This window comes from Molothrus aeneus, chromosome 15 (assembly GCF_037042795.1).
Source record: "Molothrus aeneus isolate 106 chromosome 15, BPBGC_Maene_1.0, whole genome shotgun sequence".
NCBI classification, from domain to species: Eukaryota; Metazoa; Chordata; class Aves; order Passeriformes; family Icteridae; genus Molothrus; species Molothrus aeneus.
In genome coordinates this window covers 6,673,796-6,699,030 of record NC_089660.1, presented here as the reverse complement: position 1 = coordinate 6,699,030, position 25,235 = coordinate 6,673,796, and the positions used below count along the sequence as shown (strand labels likewise).

Below are 25,235 nucleotides of genomic sequence, written 5' to 3'. Positions count from 1 at the left end.
TCCGAGAGCCACGTGTGGTTTATTGAAGGTCACTACACGACGTCAAGCACAAGGCAACAGGCGCCTGTCGGGGAGAAGGGACAGAGGCAGGGACACGGCAATACCTTTCCTATGGCCTACAGCACCTGCAGAGAGGGGAGAGCAGCTCGCCGAGCTCAGAGCGCCACAGCCCAGTGCACCTTTTGTTTGTAGTGAGAAGAGCCTAGGTCACGTTGCCTGCAGCAAACCCCAGCCCCAGGCACAGCTCCAGGCTTGGGTCCTGGGAGGTCTTTCTGTGGTGCTGTCAAAGTGCAGCAGCTGTTTTGGCTACTGAACAGGAGAAGTTGTGGCCAGAGGTGAAGTGCTTTGTTATCCGGACAGGGAAAGCCACAGCAGGCACTAGCACTACACATTAACTACTAACTACAAGTCTCAAACTCATGCTGTACATCTGTGTGTCACCTACACAGAGCTGTAAACGTGATGCCTCGCTGCTTTGAGACCTGCTGCAGGAGCAGGGCTGTGAGCCCCCCAGCACACCACAGCAGGTTCCTTGAGCTAAGGGAGATGTTTTGGGGTGCTGCACCACCCCCCCAGGGAGCAGGCAGCCTCATCCTGCCCCTCCATGCAGAGGATTGGCAGAGCCATGGCACAAGCATCATGACAGGGCCATGGCTGGCTGGTGTTCAAGCCTTTCCCAGCACAGCAGGGTGTCAAAGCCCCTCAGAAATGTTTAACAAAGGTCAAGGTCTGAAGTGGGAATGCTCTGCAGGAAGAGCCATCTCACCTGCCTGCACCAGCCATGCACTTCTCAGTAATTCAGTCTCCTGGATACACAGCTCTTAATCACCCATTTTAGCTTGGACTGCAGCCAAATTATACCCTGGGTAAATGACCTTCTGGTACAGTGTGTGTCATTAACACATAATGAGTTTCCACCTTTACACCTCCCTCCCACCCGCCCTAACTGGAAAAACAAAGATTATGAACCCAAATCACCACTGTAGCTTTATAATTACCAGAACTAATCTTAACTCTCCAGGTTTCATACCCTCATTGCTACAACCCCTAGCAACACAACATTTACTGAGCTGAGGTCTGCCAGGGAGCCTCTCTGGAGCATCCTTGCCTCTCCAGAGCATTCTGAGAGCTGCAGCAGCACCTGAATTCTCAGCTTGAAGCACATCCTGCTGCCACATCCAGCTGAGATGCAGCAGGCTTGGTTGCCAGTCAGATCCATGAACACTACAGTACACTATGTTTAAAGTTTAAAGGCAAACTGATCAACTCCTTTGTGAAAAAACATCTGCCACCTTGGCTAAGCAAGCTACATATGCCAGAAGGGTAGGGCTCTGTGGCCCAGCCCCCACAGTTGAGGTATCCTATGAGGGAGCAGAAAACCAAACTAAAAGATCATGCTGCTGGCAGTAACTTGCCAGAATGCAGAAGGCAGGGACACTCCTTAAAATGTTTGTTTGGGAAGGGCATTGCTCTGTGTGAAAGAGAAGTTGTTCATTATTGGGTATGTAACATCAGGTTTGTGGGCTGAGAAAAAAACAGCATGCCTACTTTTCTGCTGATAAATCCAAATTCAGCCCTAATCATCTCTAGATAAAGCCCAATTCAGTGCAAACCTGGAGGGAGATCTTTTTCTGTGCTCTAAGTCGTGCTGCAAGTTACTCTAGCCTGGGGCAGTGAGGGGAAGTGGAGTGGTGGTTAGTGGGCACTACACAAGGGGGGAGAGAACAAACCAGCCCAAACCACGGCAGCTCAGCCCCCTCCTGGCAGCTGGCCGGGCCCGTGGCACACCCACACATCACAGAGGAGCTCTGGAGAACCTTTCAGAGGTGCTTTCTCAGGGTGCCAGTCCATCCAGCCGTCGGGAGCAGGCGCTGGGAGGCGCTAGGGGAGCACGGGCCCCAGGCTGAGCTCCACGTGGTGGGTGAGCCAGATCACCTCCGAGGTGTGGTCACCATCCTCGTTGGGCCTGATGGGAGCAGTGAGGTTTTTGAACTCGTGCTTCATCTTGAAACTCACGGTCACCTCGCCCTCTTCTTTCTGTGGGGTGACCTTGATGAAAACTCCCACCTTATTGGCTTTTCTAAAGGCAATAATGCTGCAGGGCAGAACACACAGGAACACTGGGTCAGCCAAGTTCTCAAAGCATTGTTCCAAGAGGAACAATGCTCTCAGAGGAACTCAAACCACACTGAAGACAGACAGGAGGAGAGGGAGTTACTCAAAGAGCCGAGTTTTTAAGGGAGAGGATCCCCACAGGACACTCACTCAGGATCATCCTGGAAGTCTTGAGGCTCTGCCAGCTCATCATATTCTGCTGCAGCATCTTTGCCAGCCAGAATAAGCTCCTTAGGAGGAACTGCCACCTGAAACAGAGCAGGGAGAGAAAGAAGCCTTTTAGCAGTGCAAGCAGGAGGGCTCTCCTCTTCTGAGGTCTGCTTCACTGCAGCTTAACAGAAAACTGACTCATCCACAGCTTTTCTCTGCTCTAGGACCACCTGATTACCGCCCTGCCAGTGAAATAATAAATTTCTCCCTTGGGTTTTGGATCTCAAGGAACAGCCAAAATTTCAAAATACTTAATGAGCTGCTGTTTATATTGGTGACAGTAATTTATGCTCCAAGGAGGGAAATGCAGCACAGTTAGCAGGGGTTGAAGTACATATGAAAAGTGTGTCCTGTGGAAGGACAAATGGGAGTGGTAAATCCATGGGCTTACCCAGCAGGAGGGTACAATCAATACCTTGGCAGTGCTGTTGATGTTATCAGGGTCTCCCTCCTCACACTCCAGCAATGTGACATGTGTGACGTTCTCCACAGGGTTAGTCAGAGTCAGAAGGACTTGGCTCTCCTGTGGAGATTCAGGAATCACAGTTCAAGAAGCAATTGTGCGAAAAATCATTGTTACTGTAAGCACCTCCATCTTCTCTGACTCAACACATTCAAAAATTGCATCACATCCTCTCAATGGATGGACAGTGACTGCCCCCGTCCATAAAAAAGGCATCAATACCATGCAAAACTCTTAATATAAGAAATATGTATCTTGGGAGTCTAGCTGAGATCTCAGTTCCACACCCTTTATTCTTCAGACATTGGCAAGTGATGATGTCACACTGCACAGCAATCTGCTGCTGCAGTGACAAGTACATGCAGAGCTACTCTGGCCACTCCTTTAAACCCTGTACCCTCTAAATGGAGTGAGTGGAGCCCTCAGGAAACAATCATCACACCATGTCATCTTCCAGAAAGATCCCACATTCACAGCTCCTGGCTATGTCTCAGCCTAAGACATTTCTGGAAAAGCTACTGACCTTCATGTAGCGCAGGTTGGGAATAGACATGATTCTCACTTCAGGGATGTAGTTACTACAAAACAACAGAGCAAATGACTGTGAGGGACTGTGTTGCTGTCTGTAAAGCTATTAGAGCTTTCCTAAAAGGAAAAATGAAGTGTCCTTTTGCTCTATAACCCTAACCCTACAAAACCCTGCTGCAGTCTGGGACTGGCACAGCATGAAGTGTTTTTGTCAAACTGCTGAAATCTTTAGTAGATCAGCAAGCAAACCTATTACAGATAAGCTAAATATATTTAAAAAGGTGATTACACCATCCTAAGGGATGACACAATCCCACAAGAGGTCAAAGGAAATTAAAATAGAAGGCATTAACTAAGCATGAACAGGGAGTTGTTGTCCCCAGTCCCCATTTCTTACTTACACAGCAACCAGCTGGATCTTGAATTTGATAGAGGTTGGATTGAATTCTGGTTTGCTCAGGTTATGTTCACATTTCTAGAGAGAAAGGTATTTAAGTCAGTACCAAAGACAGTGTGCAGTCACACACTGAAGAATCAGAGCCACAAGTGCTGTGTCACTAGCCATGACATTACAGCCTCCAGCACAGCACACAAAAACTATCTGGGGTGCCTGTAGCCACCCATGTGCTCAGCTATTGATACTCCAAAATGTCATATCCAGCACTGCCAGCACAACCTCAGAAACACAAGACTTTGAACCAGTCTTGAAAACACCTGGACACTGACTGCAGCACAAATAACTGCCTTATGCTCCAGAATCCATTAAAAAATGAAGCAGCTAGAAATCCTGATCTCCTCACAGGCTACTCTTCAAATACTGGATCAGTCTGAGATTACTTATTTCTGAGAAAATACTCTGCATTTGTTCAGCATCCTGCATCTTAAATACTTACAATAATTACTTTAGGAACTAGATAAATAAATATCCTTGTATGACTGAGAAAACCAATAGTGTAGTAAGGGCCATGTAGAAAGCCAACAGCAGAACTTGGATTTAACCCTTGCCTGTCTTCACAGATCTCTGCTATGCTTCTCTGAAATACCATCTTCCTGCCTTCACTCTAGTGACATCTTCAGTATTCTGCACTGCCTCTCCCTAATATTTTGTTTGTTGACTTTTGTCCTTAGTAACAACAATTTTTTTTTTTTTATTTCAACTGCACTGGTAGTATTCTTGGCTAGACAGGGCACTAGCACAAACCACCTTTGTGTCTTTATACATCCTTGACAGTGTTGTGCCCCTTTCACAACTGTCATCACACCAGAGACATGACAGCCTCCCTCACCCCCTTAATGCTGCTACCACTAACTTGACTGAGAACTTTCAACAATCAGAAGCATTTGAGCCATTTCTTTTGAAAGAGGAGCACAGAGCCCATTTCCCAGCACCCAAGTGCTGGGAGCCTGGAAAGGGCATGTAGGAGTGTGCTCTTTGTTGACGGAGTGACAAAACTATCCTTTGCCTCCTTAAAAAGGAAAGAAGCTCAGAAGTTTCTCTCTTTGATTAGGTGAAAAAGCCACCTCATAGGCCTAGGAGACTTCACCTCAAACTTAAAGATAGTTAATTAGACAGAAGCCAAAAAGTCCTGCCTGGGCAATTGACTAGAAAAAGAAGTAAACAAAAAAACTAATTTCTTTTGTAAGGTGTTTTACCAAGAGCAAAGACCTCCTGCACCTAGCTCAGTTTTTCTCTGTTTGTTATTTTGCCTTTTATTAAACTTTTTGTTTCCAACATTGCAACAGAAGCCATCCTGCTGATTTTTATGCCTCCAAGGGTAGCTGAACTATCTTGGGTGTGTTCCAGGCCTCTGAGAGCTCATGAGACCTGGCTGGAGGAGGCTCCTGTAACAGGGGCAGTGCTCAGGATGGAATTGCCTACCCGGCAGCGCAGCGAGCGTTTGATCAGCAGGTGCTTGTGACGTGGGTAGAGCTGGGAAGCGCAGATGGGCTGGAAGTCAGGCTGCAGCAGGCGCTGCCGCAGAGTCGTCACTGGCAGCACAACAGAAAGCAAGACAAAGAAATGTCTCAGGAACTGAAAATGGATTCTACATATGCACCTCACACTGTGTGGAGATCTGCCACCATCTCTAAGACACTTCATTTCACCTGCACCTTGTAATTCAGAAGGCACTGGCAACTATCACATTTCTAGAAATAAATAGAAAAGCAAAAGCTGAATAAAGGGCTGCCCTGACTGGGCACAGTAACATGGGAGCAACATCAGTGTTAGCCCAGGAGAAACAAGGTACTCACGTCTTTTTTCACAGCTGAACTGGGATGGAAACAAGAGTTTTCTAACCATCTAGAACACAGTTCTTTCCCTCACCACAGCAAATGAGTTTCACATCCTTGTTACCCTCACAGCTGGGTGCTGCATGAGTACAATACACAGCTTCTTAGCAAGGAGTTTGCATAACTCAGACTCACACATAGAATTAGAGAAAACAGTTCCCAAAGCAAGAAACTCCCAGCAGCCAAAACCTCCCATGGGTTTCTCTCAAAATGCAGGTTCCTCACTGTTTCAGTACCTAAGAGGCAAGTGAGCCACCTGGCAGCTGTCTTCTTCAGCAGCATCAAACTCACAATGCCAACAGCCTGATGAGAAAAGGAGACCAAGAAGATCTACTCCTTTCCATAAACCTTTCATAAATTAATTGATACTGGCAGACTTCGTAGGCCTGCAGAACTACCAACATCATCCGTTCCACTTGGAGCTACCTCAGCTGGAAGCCCACAACACTCCTGTACCTGCTGGTTTATCCTGTTCACATCAACTCTTACTGATCAATTTACAGTATTTATGGATTAAATTTATGAGTCAGCTAAAGAACTGGCAAGTGTACACAGGCTGTTCCAAGCTGATGTCAAAGCAATGCGCAATTGTTACTCAACAGCCCACTTCTGTTCCAGATCCCCAGCAGCTGCTATTTCCTTATTTCCTGCTATTATTTGAAAAAGGATATCAGCTTTTTTCTCCATCCACACAGAAATTAAGGCCAGCAAGAAAATTAAATAACCTTTCAGGCCTTCTGGCTCTGTAGCCATGTACAACATGACCTTTGCATGAACAACATGAAGCTGAGGCTGCATTCAAAGTTACCATTTAAAAAATCAAGTATTTCCCAGTATTTCAATCCCAGCATAAAAATGACCAGGAACTTGGGCCATGACGAAATGTCACAGACTTGTAGGCAATGCCCATGTTACAAAATATAGGCCAAAAAGTGACAGAATACTAAGATTTTACCTTCTGTCAGATTGATTGGTCTTGTGTAGTAATCTTCAGGAAGAGGCTCCACTTCTTCCACTGCATCAGCTGGCTCGATCTTGATCTCCTTGTGGTCTTCTCCTTCTTTCAGGCTGAAACAAAATAAGGGGCAACTCAGTCATGAAATAGGGCATGTGTGCTCTGACAGCAACTGCATTATAGCCCAGAAGACAGTGAGAGCTGAGATTGCACAACAATAATTGCAACAAGGGTGTGAGCAGTCCCTTGCTCCTCTTGGGAGAAAGCAGAACATTTGGAGCTGCTGCACAGAGATGCCTGAGGATCTGACACCTCTCCAGTGCTCAGAAGGAGAAATCTCCTCTCACTGCTATCTGCTAATTGTCTATCATCTTTCTAGAGCTGCTTTACTCCTCTTTGCCTACCCCTCCAATGCTCCCCACAAACATAACCCTGACCCTGAGACTCACGAGAGTCCAGCGAGGGCACTGATGGGAGCTCCGGGCCTCTGGCGCTGCAGCCTCGTTCCAAGGCTGTATTTGTCCTACAAGGAAAAAAGGAACTGTCACCCTCAGGTCTGCCTCTGATGGGACACAAAAACCTGCTGCAAACTCATCCTTTGAGCTGCATGACAAGCATGGGGGTACAAGCAAAGGAAAGCAAAAAGGAAAAGGTATTCATTGCTTGCTAAGATACATTTTTCTGCTTAAACTGTTAGCAAGGAGAAAACAATTCCCACTGCACTGCAGATGGGGAAAGACAGATGTGTGTGGCTACTGCTAATAAAGCTTTTTGCTCCTTCCACAAATCACCAGCCTGCACTACTGACACATCTTCCCTGGATATTCTCTTCAGAGCAACTCCATGTCAAGTAGTGTAGAATGAGAGCTCAGCTGCCAAAAACAGTGGGTTGATGTGGTTATGCATCCATCTGAAAGGCTCTGTAGCACTACTTAAAGCAGCTGAAAGCTGTCAAAAGCTCCTGCAAGCCTCCTTACCTACAAGTCTCTTTCACCAGCAATAGCTGAGCTACTCCTCAGCTTTCTACAGCTGAGCTGTACGCAGGGTGCTTGGGGGCAGACATCTTCCTCTGGGCAGGGCTCAAAACCTGAATTCTCACCAAATGAGAAATGTGAGCATCAGCCTACTCTGGTGATTTTTCAAGGATGAGATGATTAATGTTAGTGCCACCTGCCTTGGCCAAGCAGACAGCTGTGTTTCAGCCTAGTTTGGTGAAGGACTGCTTCTCAAGGGTACATTACTTACTCAAAGACACTGCCCTGTTTCTAAACTAACACAAAATATTTTTGTAACAAATGTTACCCTCTGAAGAGTTAGGCTTCACCTGTGTTTGTTCTAGGCACACCTAAGCCAGAGGCTCTGAGGCATGGTGTAGGATCTGTTACTCCCCTTCAGTTGGTACCATGAGAGCTTTAACACCAGCAGAAACTGTGAAAAGACTTACCACTACGTGTATAGTGTGTTGCTGTGGAGAGCCCCCAAAATAGCAGCAGGTAGCAACGGAGACAAAAAATGCAGCCATAAGACACAAGCAAGGGCACAGAGCAAGCACAATTCATTGAAGTAGCAAGCATATGCAGTCACTCAGCTAAACAAAGTGAGCATTTACCTGCCAGGTACAATAAACAAGTCATTCAAGCCACAACCAAGTCTTAAGGTTAACTTCAGTAGAGATTTCATGCAGAGAAGTGTCAGACAATGCTGATCTATCTGTCACTAAGCTGTGGGATGAACTGTCCTGAGAAAGAGCTGCCACTGGCAATGTGGCTGCAGTTGGACTGCACTTCACTGCTGGAGAACATATTCCTAGGCATGGCAAGTATAAACCTTCTGGCACTGCTGGGGAGGACTATCAGAGAGAGTGGCAATGTAATACACAGTAATGAGTGTAAAAGTATTCATCCCTAAAGAAAGCCTCATTTTCTTCATGTTGTCCTCAATTAGCCAAAGTTGGGCAGCCCTATCATGCTACCAACTGTCTAATTTTCCAGGTTGAGGCTGTTGTGGATCCCTTCTGCTGCTCTGAGAGGATGGCACAGCAGCTCACCGAGAAGGCCAGTGGAACGTAGTTGCGGCGTCGCACCAGCTTCTTCCTGTCCCGCTCGATCTTCTCCTTCTGAGCCAGCTGCTGGTAGTACTCAACCAGTTTGTTAATCTGGAGGGAGGAAAGGCAGTACTGTCACCTCAGCTGCAGCATTTCTTTGTGAACTAGCTGGGGTTCCTGCTGCTTGTTTCACTCTGTTCCTAGTACCAGCTGTATTGTGCAAGCCTGTGTACCTTAACATGTTAAGACAAAATGACCCTTCCTGGGAATGATGTGTGTTGGAGGGCAGTGTCCAATTCTCACTTTGCAATTCAGCAACTGAGACTTTGTCCATGAATTTGCTATGACTGCATAGAGTAATGCCATGTGGCCAACTCTGAGCAATTTGGATTGGCAGAGCAAACAGCATCTTTAGCATCTTTTCCCCCCTCCCCGAGGCTGGTCACATTTAGAGTGGAGCTCTAACGGGTAAAAGGGAAGGGTGTTAAAGGTGCAGTTGTGTTTTCCAGATCCTGGGCACACTTTTGATTGGAAAACAGCTTTTTTTCACATACATACGCAGCACATTCACCTTAACAGCACCATTAGATAGGTTGATTTCAACTGAGCTTCTTCTCAAAAGGAGATTTTATACTGCGATATCCTCAGGGCAGCCTCTAAGAGGCCTTCCCTCCATTCAAGGTGCAGATTAGGAACTGGAACTGGTATCTGAAGGATTATATAGATGCAGAAAAAGTGATTGAGAGGGCCTGACACTCTAACAGTTCTTTCTGGCTGATGCATTTCAGCCCAAGCACAGCTTTCCCACTCACTCACCCTCTGTGTGTGAGGATTCTCCGGCTCCTGCCAGCCCCCACTCGCTGCACAAGAGAAGAGAAAAAGCAAAGTCCACAGGAGGTTTCCAGATGCCACACAGAAATCACACCCAACACTCACCTATCTTGGTGTTATTTATAAAATATGGCATTCCCTATTTTTCCTACACCTACCATTGCAATTGTTTAAGTTCATGTCTTTACAAATATTCACCTCTGAAAGAGTTGCACAGGCAGGTTTGGAATGAAGGAGCTCTGACAGCTTTTATATTGTGTTTTTAAACAAATGTTGCTTGAGAGACACTTAGGACAGCACCCAGGAGTCACTTCAGCAGCAGGTACTTGTGTTTATATGTGCATCTCTTATAACTGGCTGCTGCTGTCTCTGCATCCTCAGCTCCATTTTCAGTCACACCAACACTAGAAGCCAGAGGATCTGCTTGGCCTACCCAACCCCACCTGACAGATATTTTCTGTACATCTCATGTACCAAAAAATTAGATGAAAGCTTTGTTCTAGTGCTCTTGTGAAGAGAAAAGCCAAGTTCAAACACTGACTAGCAACTCTGGAATAAGTCTAAGTGAACAAAAGTGATGGAAAATAAATTAGGTGTTTATGCTGTCAGACTGAGCAGCTTCAAAGCCTGTGAAAGCACACAAACAAGATCTCAGCAGTGGGGAGAGTGCACTGACTAAAACAGTTTGACAGTTTTCGCACTAGTCAGGTAACACAGGCATGAAAGTGGGTCACACAATTCCACTAACTCAGCTCATCTCTTCAGAGGAGTCTTCAGCAACAAAGAGTTTTCCTGTGAATTTCCAACTACAACTCCAATCCTCACCAGATATCAAGTCCATAGCACAAGTCTGGAGCTAACTGGATTATCTGTTACCTTCAAAACACAGACTGGGCTCATGCTGTAACTCAGTTTTGTGTCTGTTCCAGATTGCAAGGCAAGATGTATTCTATTACCATCTGTATGGCAGTTGTCTTTTGTGGAGTGGCAGTTTTCCTTATCTCTCTCTGAGTGATCACAATCAGTGATCCCCTCCCCTCTGAAGGGGACATCTGTTGATAACAGGCTATTGAATGTCACTGCCTGACTGATAAGAACTACAGCATCCCATTGGGAGATGCTCTGCCCAGAAGGAGGAGCCAAGCATTCCTAGAGCCAGATATAATCTGGAGATTTTGGAATACCAGCACAGCTTCTCCACTGGATTTCTCAGAGGAACAGCAGCTGCCTCTTCTTCCACTGGATCTTCAGAGGAAGACTACACCTTTCTACAGGATCACTGCTCCAGCAGAACCACCCCTGACACTCCAGGAGGGCTGCAGCCACATTTCCAACTGGACTGCTACCAACACCCTGACCAACAGGGTGTCAAGGCTGAGTTCTGACTCTGTCAGTGTTGCTCTAGTGTACTGGATTGTTTATTTTATCCTTTTATTTTCTTCCCTATTAAAGATCTGTTATTTCCTCCTCCCATATTTTTTTTGCCTGAGAGCTCCTTATAATTTAAAATTTATAGTAATTCGGAGGGGTGGGAAGGGTTTTCATTCTCCATTTCAGGGGAGGCTCCTGCCTTCCTTAACAGACACCAAGACAGTCTTTTAACTGTCCCTTACCAACAGACTTGTCTGGCATTCTAGAAATTTGCAAACTTTGCTGGATTCCCCCAGAACTAAAACTGCCAGCAACTAGGACCCTTCAAGTCCTTAGAGCCCCAAACGCCACCTTCGATCTGATCCCCAGACCCTGGGGAAATGATTTCTTTTTCCCATGGAAAATGTCCTCAGTTTGCGACCACTTGCCCTGGCCGACAGAGCAGTGCTAAGCTGGAAACTGGCAAACTTTGCTGGAACTAACTGGATTACCTGTTACCTTCAAAACACAAACTGGGCTCATGCTGTCACTCAGTTTTGTGTCTTTGAACTGTCCCTTACCAACAGACTTGTCTGCCATGCCCACATCCCGGGAAGTCCAGCGGCAGAAGCCACAGGCCAGGTAATAGGCTTTCTTCATGGTGGTCTTGGCCGGGTCGTCGGGCAGCGGCGCAGGGATGCTCGTGGCCCGTGTGGAAAGGGTGTGCATGCAGCACGGGCAGTCAAAGCAGTTGGCACACCTGCAAACAACAAGGCAGGGCTCTGAGAAGGGTGCCAGGCTGAGAGAAATGCTCCCAGCAACCCAGCACTAAAACAACAGATCATTAACTCCTAGGCAACAGCGCGAGGGACAACGGGCTGTGACGGGAACTTGGGGGATTCGGAGTCAGCATAAGAGCAGCAGCAGTGAGAAACACAAAGTGATACTAAAAAACCTCTGTATTATGAGCCCAGGTCATTAAAAAAATCCCAAAAGTCATGAACATGAACAGCCCTGTTCATCGTGGAAAGACACTTTCCCTGATACCTCATGGAAAGACACTTATTCCCCAAAACAGACTCAAATACAACAAGCAGCCATGTAATTTTGGAAGAGTTTCAGACAGGCATGGGAAGGGACTGTTTTAAACAGGGAGACTTGATGAAAAAAAAACCCAAAGAAACTTTACCTGTTCTTTTTCAGCTTGGCTTCAGCTGAAGGCATGTTTTCCAGGCAGCTGGGGCAGTAGTGAGAGTCAACCTGAAAAAGACACAGCCACATCACACACATTATCTGGCACACCTTTGTCCAAAAAGCCCCAAACTGCCACATGATCCAACAAGGATTTGTGTCTTGCAACAGCAGGGTGAAGCCAGGGAAGGCTTGAGACATTTTTTGGTATGCAAAACCTTAGCCCATGTCAGCCAGATTTTGATCTTTAATAACATAAATTATAAGGTATCTTTAGGCAGAATGGATTAAACTACTCTGCCTTGTAAATGGGAAAAGATCAGCTGAGTGTTGACCTTTAGCAGTTAACAGAATCTCATTTTTCAGCTTGAACAAAAATTTTAATTTTTCTTTTCTATTTAGACCTAAATTTATTGTGTCCTCACAGTTACACTGGTCAGATATTTCAGAATATGCATATTTCCGAAGATGCTTTGTGTCTCTCGGCTGTCACAGTGAATTTTGTCCATAAAAACAACAGCAGCAAGACTGGGGCCCCATTCTTGAGGAGGAATTCAAACTAATTATTAAGCATGGCCACGCACAATGACTGCACTGCTCACACCATAGTGAATTCATGACGGATACAACCAGGTCACAAATCCACACTTCAGAGACCTTAATTTCATTAAAGCTGCTTTTTCTGAGATCTGGGCTGCACAGTCATTCCTTCAAGGCTTCCCAAATCTATCACAATTTCTTAATTCACCCATTCTTCCATCAAAACCAATCTCGGCGATTTTAATATGACAATTTACGAAGCCAAACCCCCCCTCCACACCAAAAATCGTAGCTGCAAAAAACACACACAGCCCTCCACAGCAAAAATCGACATGGGGTGTGGGTCTGGGGGTCGGCCGGGCCCGACGGGCATTGGTGTGGGGAAGGGTGGGGTCTAGACCCAAGGGTTGGGTCCCTGCGAGGGTGAGGGGTCCCCACGAGGGTGAGGGGTCGCCGCGGCCCCAGTCGGACCCCACTGAGGTCTGGGTGGGGGTCCCCGCTCCCCCGGCCGGGCCCGTTTAGGGGGTCTCGGCCCCCATGAGGGGAACCGCCCCTGTGCCTGTGCGCTCGCCCCAGCCAATCACAGCCCGACCTCCGCCGACAGACAGGCGCGCACAGCCAATCAACACTCAGCCCCGCCCCATCCATCACTCGCGGCCAATCAGCGCGCTCCGTGGAGAGCTGCGCCCACCCGCCAGCCGCGCTAACAACCAATACCAAAGGAGAAAAGGAGTGAGAGGCAGGAGAGCGACCCAATCGCTGCGCGTAGAGAGAGCACCGTCCCGCCCGGTCCCGCCCAGTCCCGCCTGGTGCGCGGGTGCGGCGCGGCCGGTCCGCCGTTACCTCGTGCGAGACGCACTCGAGTGAGCGGAGCTCGCTGCAGTAGCGGCAGAAGTACAGCTGCGGCAGCGGCGCCCGCAGCTCCTTCTCGCCGCGCACCAGGTACAGGACCCGCTCCGATTGCAGCAGCGACGCCATCTTGGGAGGGGGCGGGCTCCGCCGCGCCGCCGCCGCCTGACGTCACCACGTCGGCCTGGCTACGTGACACCGCGTGGCTACCAAGGGGGCGTGGGTAGCAAGGGGGCGTGGCCTCCCTTAAGTGCCACCCAGTGCCACCTAGGGCCACCAACTGCCACCAAGTGCCATTTAATGCCACCCAGAGTCACCCCTGCCATGGTAGCGACACCTTCCTTGGTCCCGGAGCCTCTCCAACCCGGCCTTGGACCCTGCCGGGGATGGGGCAGCCTCAGCTGGTCTGTGCCAGCGCTCCCCACCCTAACAGCGAAGGATTTCTCCACACTATCCCATCTGTCCCTGCCTCTGGCAGTAGGAAGCAGTTCCATCGCTCCGAGCCCTTGTCCCCAGTCCCTCTCCAGCTCTCTTGGAGCCCCTTTAGGCACTGGAAGGGGCTCTGAGGTCTCCCAGAGCCTTCTCCAGTTTTCCCAGCCTGGCTCCCGAGCAGAGGGGCTCAGCCTTCAGAACATCTCCATGGCCTCCTCTGGTGTCACCTCAGCAGCTCCGTGTCCTTGTCACGCTGGGGTCCAGAGCTGGACACAGCTCAGGTGGCTCTCACCAGAGCAGAGCAGAGAGGGTGGTTTTTCACACCCCAAAGGTGGTTTCTCTTCAGTCTCACCTCCACTAAGACAGGATCCTGACAAGAATGAACATTCCTGTGCCGTGGGATCAGCAGGAAAGCACGAGGTCTGCAGATGCTCTGCTGTGTGCAGGCAGAATAAACACATCAGCAGACTTTAAGAGATCTGAAGCTCGGTGTCTACACTACAACTGCTTCATTCTCTGCTGAGGGCAGAGCTGGCATCAGCAAACCCCTCCCAGTGTGCTGCTGGAGAGCCCAAACAAGGCAGAGCCAGCCTGGCCTGTGGCATGAACCCCCCACCCTCACCCCGGGATCCATCCCCACACAGCGCCTGCACTCAGTCCCTGCCCTCTGCTCCACAGGAAAGCCCTGTCCATGAGGATGTGCCACTGCTCAGATAAAAACCTCACGGTTTTATCCGCCTGCAGCAGCTGGAGGGGCAGGGAGGAGGCTGCCTGTGCTCTGCTCCCCGCAGAGCTGCGTGTCCAGGAGGGCCTGGAGCACAGGGGTGTCTTGGAAGTGTGAAAAGTGCATATTACATGGCTCTACACAGATATTTACTATGTGTATTTTGTTGTATTGATTAGTAGTGCTGTATTAACATTTTAATAGTATGAAAAATGTAGTTTTGTAGTTAAAAGGTAACTTTTGTAGTTAAAATAGGAACTGTGTAAGTGGGATATTTTTTTAAGAAAGGAATGAGGTACTCACACCAGATAGCAGCCACAGGATACCTAAATCTTTCAGAGAAAAAGAATTGAGTGTTCTCTTATCAGAAGAAACTGACTTCTTCCTTCCTCGCTCAGGATCGAAGATGCCGTTAGGATTAGGAGGAAGAAAATTATGATGACCAGACCAAATCCTTTGTTTGAATGGAATTTATGCATCATGTATGGGATGTATGAATATTGAACAGGCTATTGCTTTTAAGGGTTAATCCTTTGTTAGTGCATGTCCTTTTTTGGCCTTGTGCTGCCCAGAACAAGGTACCCGGACATCTGTAACTCTTTGTTTCTGTTGTCTCATATTGTCCTAATTCAAATTGTCCAAATTATTATTACTCTAATTGTATTACTATTTTTATAACCATTTTATGACTATTAAACTTGTAAAATTTTAAAAACAAGTGATTGGCGTTTTTCACAGGAGCATGTGGTAGGGCATTCCACCACCAGAAGCCCAAAGCTTTCCCTGGGAAAAGGCAGGAGTGAAAGGTGCAGTGTGTGGCTCCCACCGTGACTGACACTGAGCTTGTGTCCCAGAAGGAAAGTCGGAGCATCCTATCTTGCTTTTGCCGTTCAGCATCACCAGTGGAGTGGAATATTCCACTGGGCAGCAGAAAGAGCCTTCCCAGCCGGCGGGCTGAGCTCTGTCCCCTCCCTGGCCGTGTGTCTGTAAATCACCCTGCCCGAACCCTGGGCACCGCGGGCACCGCGCTGTGGCTGTGGAGGCTCTGGGTGCTCCTGCCTTGGGCCTCGGGGGCAGGAGGGTGCCTGTGAGCCCTGCTGAGGCAGGAGGGGGACAGGGTAGGGAGGACCCTTTGTTAAGGACCATGAAGTGAAATGTCCCCGCAGCTCCAGAGGCACTCCCCCAGTGGAACCCCATTGTGGGTGGGATGAGGTGGAGTGCGTTCTTATTTATCCTGGTGTAGAAAAAACGTCCTGCCTTGCTTTGCCTTTCCTTCCTTCCTTCCCTCCCCTTCCTCCTATCCCCTTCCCCTTCTTCCCCCCGTGCCGTCCCCCGCGGGCCGGGCCGGGCCGGGCCGGGCCGGGCGGGGCCGGGCGGAGTCTCTCTCTCCTCGGCGGGATTCTTTCCCTCCCGGCGGGATCCGCCGCTGCCACCGCTGCCGCCGGAGCTGCAGCAGGAGCCGCCTTCAGAGCGGGAGCCGGAGCCTGGCAGCGCCGCAGGTACGGGGATGCGGGCAGGTGGGACGCGAAGGGCACGGGCAGGACACAGAAGGGCACAGGGCAGGCAGGGCACAGAAAGGGCACAGAAGGGCACGGCAGGGCACGGGCAGGGCATAGACAGGGCACAGACAGGGCACGGCAGCTGCCGCCTCTCCCCACGGCACCGTGTCCCCCAGCCCCGAGGTGCCGGGGCAGGACGGCGGCACAGCCGCGGCCCCCGGGGAGGGGGTCCCCGCTCCCCGGCCCCTCCGTCCCCTTCAGCTGATGGAAAATCCGTGACTCAGCACGAGGTGCGGATGGGGGGGGACGCACACACGAGGTTCCCCAGAAACGAGGAGGCTCCTGGCTGAGCCGACCCCACCGTGTCCCCGTGACCGGCGGGACACCCGGTTGTGGCTTCCCTTTATCAGTTCCTGTAACAAACAGTAGCAATTAATAGGGAAGTTTTTCCCTGGGCTTTTATCCAGTGCCTTTAAAGCATGCCGTAAATCCTGCAGGTAATTGAAGGAACCTTTACCAAAGGCTCTCGAAGGAGCCCAAGGTGAAAGCTGGACCTGGCCACAGGGGTGTCCCCGGAGAGAGCAGCAGGGGACTGGGGGAGTCTCTGGCTAGGGGAGGGATGGACGGGGCTGCCCCAACTCCCCTCTGCCTTTTCCTTGCAGGATGGACCTCCCTCACCTCGCGAGAACTACCGACCTCCCCAAGCACATCCTGGATATCTGGGTCATCGTCGTGATCATCCTGGCCACCATCTTCATCATGACAGCGCTGCTGCTGTGCCCAGCCACGGCCGTCATCATTTACCGAGTGCGGACACACCCCACGCGCAACGGCATCGTGTGAGCCACGGGCACGGGGGCACGGCCAGCTCGCTGGGCTGGGGGCTGCTGCCATGGCACCCTGTGCCAGGCACCTTCACAGGGCACCCTGAGAGCTGGAGCCTGGCCAGGAGCTGGGGTGAGCCAGCCCAGACCTGCTCCTGGAGCTGGCTCTTGCTGGGTACCCACTGCTCATCTTGCCCACTGAGCCCACGGGGGCTGTGGGGGAAATGCCAGCGTGGGCAGCAGTGGGGAGAGGTGTGACTTTGTGGACACGTGCAGCTGGAAATACCTCACTCCATGAGAGAGGCAGGCTGGTCTCACCTTCACTGGTGACACTGTCTCCTCCCAGGCAAGCAGCAAGGAGTGGAAATGCCTGACAAAGTTATTTCTTCTTTGGAGTCCCAGCTGTCAAGGTGGCTGGGGAAAAAAGAGTCAAAGCAAGATGGATGTGGCTTCTGGTTGTGCATTTAGTGCTTGGCTAAAAGCATCAGTGACAGAGCTTGTGCTGGCTGCACAGCAGACATGCAGCTGGCACCAGCTTCTCCTCTACCCATTATCTGCAGAAATGGTAGGAAAATCCTGCAGGACTCTTGGTTCCACTGTGTCTTGTGGGGCAGAGGAGTGTGTGCAGTTCCTGCCAGCCCTCCTGTCTGCATGCTGGCTGCACTCCCCACTCTCGTGATAGTGAGAGCTCCCACTGTTTGCCCAGCACTCCAGCCCTGCTGAGGAGTCTGTGTGTGCCTCACCTGGGCAAGCAAAGCAGGAGGAGCAGGTTTGTGCCCAGCCAGTGGCAAGGGATCATGTAAGCTCTTGTACTGCCCTTTGTTATGAAATAAATGGACTTTATCCTTCATGTGAGTGTGTCGTGCAGCTCTGTCCACACTGCAGGTGGTGTCTGGCTCTGCAGGATCTGGGATACTTTGCAGCCTCTCCAGAAACCCTCCCTGCTCTGACCTCGTGCCCTGCCTTGCCTCAAGGTCCCTGGGGCTCTCCCCAGCCTTGGAGCCCAGCAGGAAGCTCACTGGCAGCCCAGCCCCACGCTCCAGGAGGGCAAACCTCAGTCTGGACCCCGTGGGTGGGAAGGATCTCTCAGGACTTTCTGACAGTGGTTGTGGCTGTTTTTATCCCACTCGGGTGACCGGCACCACTTCCCTCACCCCAGCCTCGTGCCGGGTCAGTGTGGCAGGAGCCCTGGGGCTGAAACGGCGTCTTGGTGACTCACAGCAAGGAAGGTCACAAAATGAACTGCATGAATCAGGAAGGATGTGGGGAAACACTACGGTGATGCTGGTGGGAATTGTTTAAATCCAATTTTCTGTGTGGAAAAGAGCAGCCAGCCCTGCAGTGTTTGTTGGAAACCCTGTGTGGCTTGATCCACAACATCCAGATTTGGGTTTGCATTGGGTGGTGGGGCCAGAGGGGCAGGAGGTTCCCTGGGAAGCAGGACTTTGGGCAAACACCTCCCACCTTGGGGAGGGAGCCTAGCACTGGGATACAGACCCTGGGGAGCAGAAGTGCCTGCCCTGGAACCACTGGCTCTGGTTGTGCTGGGAGGGAGCAGACACTTATTCCTTGCCCAGCCAAAAAAAACATATTTCTGTTTTGACCTATCAACTCTCTCTTCCCCTCTCGAGTTGCAGAGTTTGAGGCAAATAACCAGAGTTATTTTCCTGTTTTTCTTCCTCTCTCCCTCCCTTGCTGGCACAGTGCAGCAGCGGCTGGAGGACATTACAGATGTGCAGGGTGGGAGCAGCCCTGGCTCTGCTCTCCCCTGTGCTCCACCCCAAAATTGCTTCCCTGGGGACAATGTGGGGACGGCCAGCAGCATCAGGAATTAGAGCTGAGCAGCTTTGCTATGAGAGGAATAGGGGAGAAGCCACAAACATTGGAGTGGTTTGGGAAGGAAGCCTGGTTTGGAGCAAGACACGAGGAAAAGCATGGACCACCTCTCCCCGTCCATGCCACCATACACGATTGCTGTTCCCACCTCTGCCTTCCCCTTGTCAAGAGCAGCAGAGGCAAGTCAGAGATTTCCTTTATTGGTATGAATTTTCTGGGAAGTTTCAAACCCGTGGCAAACATTTCCAGGAAAGGCCTTGGAAAGATGGGTTTGCTCATAACAACAACAAACATGGAGCTAAATGGCAGCAGAGGTAAAGCAGGGAAAAGTCACATTTTTTTAAAGCATTAAAATGGTGGAGAATGAATTTAAACTGGATTTCCAACACTCTCAAGTTAGAAATTCCTCCTCCAGGATGGAGCGAGATAACAAAATCCCCCTGTGGCCCTGGACAGTGCTGGAGCTTGGAGGCAGTGTTTGCATGGAGTTTTGCCAAGGAAAAATGCCTTTCTGCTGAGCAGCGGGTCCTGCTCGGTGACGCTGTAGCAGGCAGGGTGATGTGGGCACTGAAGTGATTCAGCATCCCCTGGGATGTTTCCCTGGAGGTGCTGGCATGTGCCAGGAGCTGGCTGCTGGCCCCTGGGGCTGCTGCTGGGGGAGGCAGGTGGGGCAGTCCCAGAAGGGAGAAGGGGATGCAGGATGCTGGCTCTCACCTTGCCTCCCTTTGCAGGGGGAAGGGGGGAAATGGGCCAGGGGCATTTCCACAGGGAGCAAATCTTCCCCTGGAAGAGGAGGGGATGGCAATGCTGGAGGGGGCAGAGCACAGAGCCTGGGGGCTGTGGGGGGCACTCAGGAAGGCGGCCCCCCACTCCAAAGGGTGCTGGGCACCGTGCCCAGCAGGGAGGCTGCTGCTGAGCCAGGGCAGTGTGTGGGAGCACACGGGCTGGGGCAGAGCAGCGAGGGCTGGCTGAGCTGTGAGCTGGCAGCCTGGGGAAGCCTGGAGCTCAAAGAGCTGGGGCCTCTCTCCTGGCAGAACTTGCTTTGCTTTTGCTTCCCCGTCGCACACTTAGAACAAAGGTTCAGAGGTTGCCCTGGGATTGATGCCAAGCCAGGCTGCCAGAGGGAAGCTGCACTGCTGCTAGCCAGAGCAATGCTGCCTGCTGCTGCTGCCCAAGCTCCCTGCCACTGTCCTGCCACGCTACTGGCACCATCCCTGTCCCTCTGCATGAAAATACCTCTGGGTCAGCTCTGGGGTAACCCCAGCAGGCAGTGCTGGATGGTCCCCACTGCTGCTTTCACATTCCCCGTGCTCAGCTGGGGCCCTGCAGCCTGGCACAAGGTCCCTGCAGCCCCGGCACGTGGCTCAGGGGACACCAGGGAGGCTGGTGGCAGTGGCAGCATGGGGGCCGGGGGGCTGGAAGCGCCTGGCCTCCCGCCCCGGACTGCTGCCAAACATCTGCAGCAGGCGGGGGCTGGCTCCAGCTCGGCTCTGGTGGAAAACAACCGAGCAGGACGGTTCGTGTGAGGGTCAGCCCGCCCTGCACGGCTGCTTTTTGGGGTGGGGGACACCAATCCTGCAGCATGCGGCCTCCAGCATGACAGAACAGTGTGTTGGGAACACTGGGAGACATGCCCAGGATGCCAGGGAAGATCAGTGGCAGAGAGGGAGTCCATCACGCTGGGGACACTGGGTGACATGCCCGGGATGCCAGGGAAGCACAGTGGCAGAGAGGGAGTCCATTGGCTGTGTCTCATTAACTCCTTCCCCGTTCCCATCCTCCTCCAAGGCTGATTTGGCACTGGGACCCAAGGAGGAGGGACTTGGATTAACAGGTCCCTTATTTTTATTTTGGTTTTAGGAAAACCGAGTTCAAGAGTGACTCAAACTTTCACTGCTCATGGCAGGGATCAGGGACACGTGGAAGGGACACAACCACACTGTGCCACACACCACTATAACTAGATGTCGCTGTTCCTGTGGTGGGAAATGTGGGGCAGGGAGCTCAGTCCTGAGCAGCTCCCCAGGCCTGTCCCAGCTCTGTTGCAGGAGGTGGCTCAAGCCCTGGTCAGGCTCAGAAGTGTGAGCTGTGTTGGGGAGCACAGCACTGGCACACACTGGTCCTTGTTGGCTGCAGGATGCAGAATGTGCAGGCCAGGAGCTGCAGCCCCATGGCCTCAAACCTCACTAGAGCCTGGGAAGTAGGTGGGGAGGGTCAAACCCTGGTTTTGGCAAGGAGCCACCTTGCTCCACTCACAGCTGTATCTGTGAGAGTCACCCAGGGCACCTCTGTGGCTGGCCTGGCTCTTGGCATGTTGTGATGGGCTCTGTGCAGTGCCCAGGCAGTGGCTGAGCACCCTGAGGGTTTGCCTGGACCTGGGGGAATACCCCACACTGCTTGGGGTCCAGGCAGGGCAGAGCTAAGCCATTCCCCCAGTAGCAGTGCAGGTTTGAAATGCTGCCAGTGACAGAAAAACCCACAGCTCCCCTGCTCCATGGCTTTTCTGTGCGCCTGGGAGATGGACCCAACCCCCAGCCCTCCCACGCCAGCTGAGGCTGCAGTTGGAGCCTCACACCACAGCCTTTCCCAGGACATGGTGTTCCTTCTGGTGAGGAACACAGATTGGGAGATTGCTCCCAGCTTCCTCTTAACCCATGGCCTCACTCCCCTTCCTTGGTGGCATCCCCAGCAGCTGGCTCAGTGACAGCATCGAGGCAGGGCTGACCTTGCTTTCTAGCAAAGCCAAACCTCCTGCTGGCACTCATGGTCCCCCCAGGGCTCACCCCCTGCCACCCCATACTGTCCTCCACCGCAGGCCAGCCTCCCCCCAAAACCACAACTCCCCCAGCTCCCCTCCAGCCAGTTAATTCTCCCACTGAATAATTTTTTGGGGGGGATTTCTGGGAATTTACACCTCACCACGGATATTTTCCTTGGAGACAGCTCAGGGCAAATGTTCACATTCCTTGGCTAAGCAAACAGGACCCTGGAAACTCCTGCCCCTGGGGACACCCAGCAGTGCCTTGCCCTTGACCCCAGCAGGGTCACAGTGCAGCCACAGCCCCTGGCAGGAGGGATCCTCCTCCTCTAGCAGCACCTTCCTTCACCGGGCACACAGGAGAGGAGCGGGACCAGCCCAGCCCAGCCCAGCCCGAGCAGCCATTGGGGGGCACCCAGCGAACCCCGAGCCTGCTGCTGGGGGGTTTGGTCCGTGCTCCTCGGGTGCCTGCACCCCCTTGGGGGGGAAATGTCACCTGGCTGGGTGGCCTGAGCAGGATGGGGCACCTCTCCCCACCTCCCCATCACCTCCTTCCCCCCTTCCCCGATATCTTTCCCCCACCCCGCGGGTTTAATCCCGGCTCGGGTGACATGTTGCATAAACCCTCGGCACATGCCGCTGCCCCGTGTCCCCCTGGATGCCACCCCCGGGCGGTGTCTGTCCATGTGTCCGTGCGTCCGTCCCAGAGCCCACACAGTTAACGCGGGCCCGGCCCGGCCCCCCCCGGCCATTGGCTCCCCCCTCGCAGCCCGCAGCTATTTCTCGGCCGCCGCGGGGCTCCGAGGTGACAGCAGGCGACAGCGGCGCTTGTCCCGGCCGCTCGCCCCGGGCTGTCGGGGGGTGCTGGCACCCCGCACCCCGCACCCAGCCATGGGGGGCTGCTCCCGCAGCAGCTGGATTGTGCCCCTTTTCTTGGCTGGGCTCGTCCAGCTGGGGCGAAGTGAGGAGAGGGAGAAGGTAAGAGCAGGGGGACACGGCCACGGGGCGGTCAGGGGGGTTTAGGGGGTGTGTGACACCCTGGGGACGCTCCTGTTCCCCGGGCTCCCTGCAGGACTCCCCGGGGCACGGGAGGGACACGGCAGCCCCCTGAGCCCCCCTCCTTCCCCCGGCAATCCCGGTGCCTGGATCACGGGGAGACTTTCTGAGTTGGTTCCTGCCAAGGGCCAAGAATCGTTGTCCTGGGCTTGGGGACAAAGGGGGACAGAGCCATGTGTCCCCCAAGTGACCTCCCCGAGGCAGAGCACGGGGGCTTTTTGCCCTGCAATGTCCGGGTGTGTTCCCCCATGTCGGGAAGGTGTGGGACCCACGGTGTCCCTACAGTCCAGCGGGCAGGGGCACTGTCCCCCCCCAGCCGGGCACCCCACCTTGCCACAGGGACCCCACAGTCCCACGGAACCTTCATTCCTCGAGTGCAACCCCTGTGATTTCACCTCTTGCCAGCTCCCAAAATAGCCCCTCGGTGGCACTCGGCTGAGACTGGGTACCCTGGCGGGACAGGAGGGGGCTCCTCTGGGCTAACCCCTGTGGCCCCGGAGGCAGGGGCTGCTCCAGCCCGACCCTTCCCGGCCTGTTCCCACCTGGTACCCCTGCCCTGCCCCTGTCTCCCAGGGCTGGTGGGTCCTGTTCCCCTGCCCACAGCCTCGGGATTCTGGTGCTGGCCTCCCCCGTGCTCGGGCTGTTTTGCAGCCACTCGCCTTCCTGCTGCTCCCTGCTCGGTAAACATCCCCGAGCTGCAGCCAGACCCCCGCCCCAGCCGGCCCGTCCCCCCAGCGCGACCTTGGCACGCCGCAGCGTGGCTGCTGCCAGCGGCACTCAGGGCAGGGGACACAACGCTGGCAGCTGTCCCCGCAGCCGGGCTGGCCCCATTGCCCTGCTGGCCGTGGGGATCGGGAGAGGGGTGGCCGGCAGCCCCCAGCCCTTTCCCACAGGGTGCTCCTCGCCCCACAGGTGGACTGCTACCCGTCGGTGAACGACACCATCTACAACTACGGGGCCCTGACCATCGATGGGGACGAGTACATCCCCTTCGAGAGGTACAAGGGGAAGACTGTGCTCTTCGTCAACGTAGCCACATACTGAGGCTTGACACTGCAGTATGTTGGTAAGGGTCCTGCAGGGCACGGGCAGGGCAGGGCCAGGCCCCATGGTCCATTCTGCTTTGGGGAGCTGGGGAAAGGGTTAATGCCCGCTCCCCAGGGCCTGGCCTGACTGGAATGGTCCCAGATGGTAACTGCAGGTGTGGAGGTGTGCCCAGCCCTCTGTTAACCCACTTCTGGCTCTTCTTGCATGCAGAACTGAATGCACTACAAGATGAGCTGAGAAATGAGGGGCTCGTAGTCCTCGGTTTCCCCTCCAACCAATTTGGGAAGCAGGAACCTGGCCAGAACTCAGAGATCCTCCCTGCACTTAAGTGAGTACTGTGGTGGGGGCTGTGGGACACCTCTCTCCCCCAGCAGTGGGAGCCTAGGCTACAGCTGCTGCTGCCTCTGGACCCAAACAAAGCGTTTGGAGTCCTGTCACCACCCCTGTGCAAGCATCCAGAGCTGCACATTGCACAACATCCTGTTCCCTGCCTTGTAGGTATGTCCGGCCAGGAGGTGGCTTTGTTCCTAACTTCCAGCTGTTCCAGAAAGGGGATGTGAACGGGGCCAAGGAGCAGAAGATCTTCACCTTCCTGAAGGTGGGTGCTATGGCAAGAGGTGAGGGGGACAGACCCAGTTTGCTTTTCAGAGGGGCAAGGCAGTGATGCATTGGCTCCCCATTGCAGAACGCCTGTCCCCCGGTGGTGGAGGACTTTGGGAACCCCAACAGGCTCTTCTGGGAGCCTCTGCGGATCCATGACATCAAGTGGAACTTCGAGAAGTTCCTGGTGAGCCCCGAGGGTGTGCCTGTCATGCGCTGGTACCATCGCGCCAACATTGCTGTTGTGAAGAAGAACATCATGACCTACCTGAGGCGGCGGCAGCAGGAGAACCACGATGACCAGTAGAGCCTCGGGCTGCTAGCATGAGGGCCAGCATCCCCCCAGCTGCTTCCCATTCCATTCCCTCCCCAGATGTTCCCCAGCAGCAGGAATCACGCCCTGATCCCTCCATTGCTCCTGTCTCTGGCACCCCCCAGTCAGGTTGCTGGGCTGAGGATCTCATGGCAGAGATCTCAGTAAATACTTCCAATATCCCTGTGTCCCACCTCCACCCCTGGTGGTGACACCTCCAGCCTGCCCCCTCCTCTCCACCACCCCGGGCAGTGGGAGGATGCAGGGGCTGGCAGTCCCTGGAGGAGACCACATCTCCATGAAGGCTTGGCCCGAAAGCCCCGGGCTGGGGCGGGCCCGGCCTGAGCGTGCCGAGCTCGGGGCAGCTCTTCAGTGCATTCAGGCTGCCCGTGCTCCTGGCACACAGACGTGCTGCTCTCCTGGTTGGGGGTGGCCAGCCCCTCACCAACCCACCATAGAACCACCAAATAAAGGCTCTGCAAATGTGCAGCCCCACGTGTTGGCCAGGGGTAGGGGAGCTAGAGTGGGGGGCACTGTGGCCAGCCTGGGGGTAGCAGTGCCTGACTGGAGAAACTAATTTTTTTCCATAGTAACTGCAGACATGGAATTATCATCACAGCCCAGCATTTGGGGACAGGATGGGGAGGGAGTGCAGAGCACAGGTGGGCAAAAAGGGTTGGAGGCAGGACCAGGGACAACCCCCAGCGAGGAGCATACTGGAATCCTATGCCTCCTGCTGTCACACCTGTGACAGTCATGCTTACAGAAACTGGGTTGT

General features: G+C 52.9%; 3 protein-coding genes across 4 annotated transcripts; 2 read left to right on the top strand and 1 right to left on the bottom strand.

The window, feature by feature from the left end:
• Nucleotides 1-13,532, bottom strand: DCTN4 (dynactin subunit 4). 2 transcript variants are annotated; one of them, XM_066560108.1, is made up of 14 exons: nt 13,363-13,532; nt 11,978-12,048; nt 11,370-11,548; nt 9,424-9,467; nt 8,611-8,718; nt 8,008-8,028; nt 7,013-7,086; nt 6,564-6,676; nt 5,196-5,305; nt 3,718-3,791; nt 3,312-3,366; nt 2,741-2,848; nt 2,266-2,363; nt 1-2,095 (listed from the first exon to the last, which is right to left on the bottom strand). In XM_066560108.1, the coding sequence occupies exons 1-14, from the start codon at nt 13,495-13,497 to the stop codon at nt 1,882-1,884; spliced, it is 1,404 nt and encodes a 467-aa protein (XP_066416205.1). In that variant the 5' UTR covers nt 13,498-13,532; the 3' UTR covers nt 1-1,881. The 2 variants fall into 2 exon arrangements, with proteins under 2 accessions (XP_066416205.1, XP_066416206.1); XM_066560109.1 differs by lacking the exon at nt 8,008-8,028.
• A 2,384-nt stretch (nt 13,533-15,916) lies between these two features.
• On the top strand, nt 15,917-17,697 carry SMIM3 (small integral membrane protein 3). Its single transcript, XM_066560297.1, has 2 exons — nt 15,917-16,023; nt 16,686-17,697. Exon 2 carries the CDS (start codon nt 16,687-16,689, stop codon nt 16,864-16,866), a length of 180 nt encoding a protein of 59 aa, XP_066416394.1. The 5' UTR covers nt 15,917-16,023; nt 16,686; the 3' UTR covers nt 16,867-17,697.
• Nucleotides 17,698-22,234: 4,537 nt separating this feature from the next.
• GPX3 (glutathione peroxidase 3) lies at nt 22,235-24,946 on the top strand. Its single transcript, XM_066559949.1, has 5 exons — nt 22,235-22,419; nt 23,410-23,563; nt 23,755-23,872; nt 24,043-24,142; nt 24,230-24,946. The coding sequence occupies exons 1-5, from the start codon at nt 22,333-22,335 to the stop codon at nt 24,449-24,451; spliced, it is 681 nt and encodes a 226-aa protein (XP_066416046.1). The 5' UTR covers nt 22,235-22,332; the 3' UTR covers nt 24,452-24,946.
• The last annotated feature ends 289 nt before the right edge of the window (nt 24,947-25,235 follow it).

Coding starts and splice junctions, on each gene's coding strand:
- SMIM3 (XM_066560297.1), top strand. CDS start 16,687: ATGGACCTCCCTCACCTCGCGAGAACTACCGACCTCCCCAAGCACATC.
- DCTN4 (XM_066560108.1), bottom strand. CDS start 13,497: ATGGCGTCGCTGCTGCAATCGGAGCGGGTCCTGTACCTGGTGCGCGGC. Junction 11,549..11,977: donor GCCAAGCTGAAAAAGAACAG/GTAAAGTTTCTT, acceptor TGTTGTTTGCAG/GTGTGCCAACTGCTTTGACT. Junction 5,306..6,563: donor ACCAATCAATCTGACAGAAG/GTAAAATCTTAG, acceptor TTGTGCTGCCAG/TGACGACTCTGCGGCAGCGC.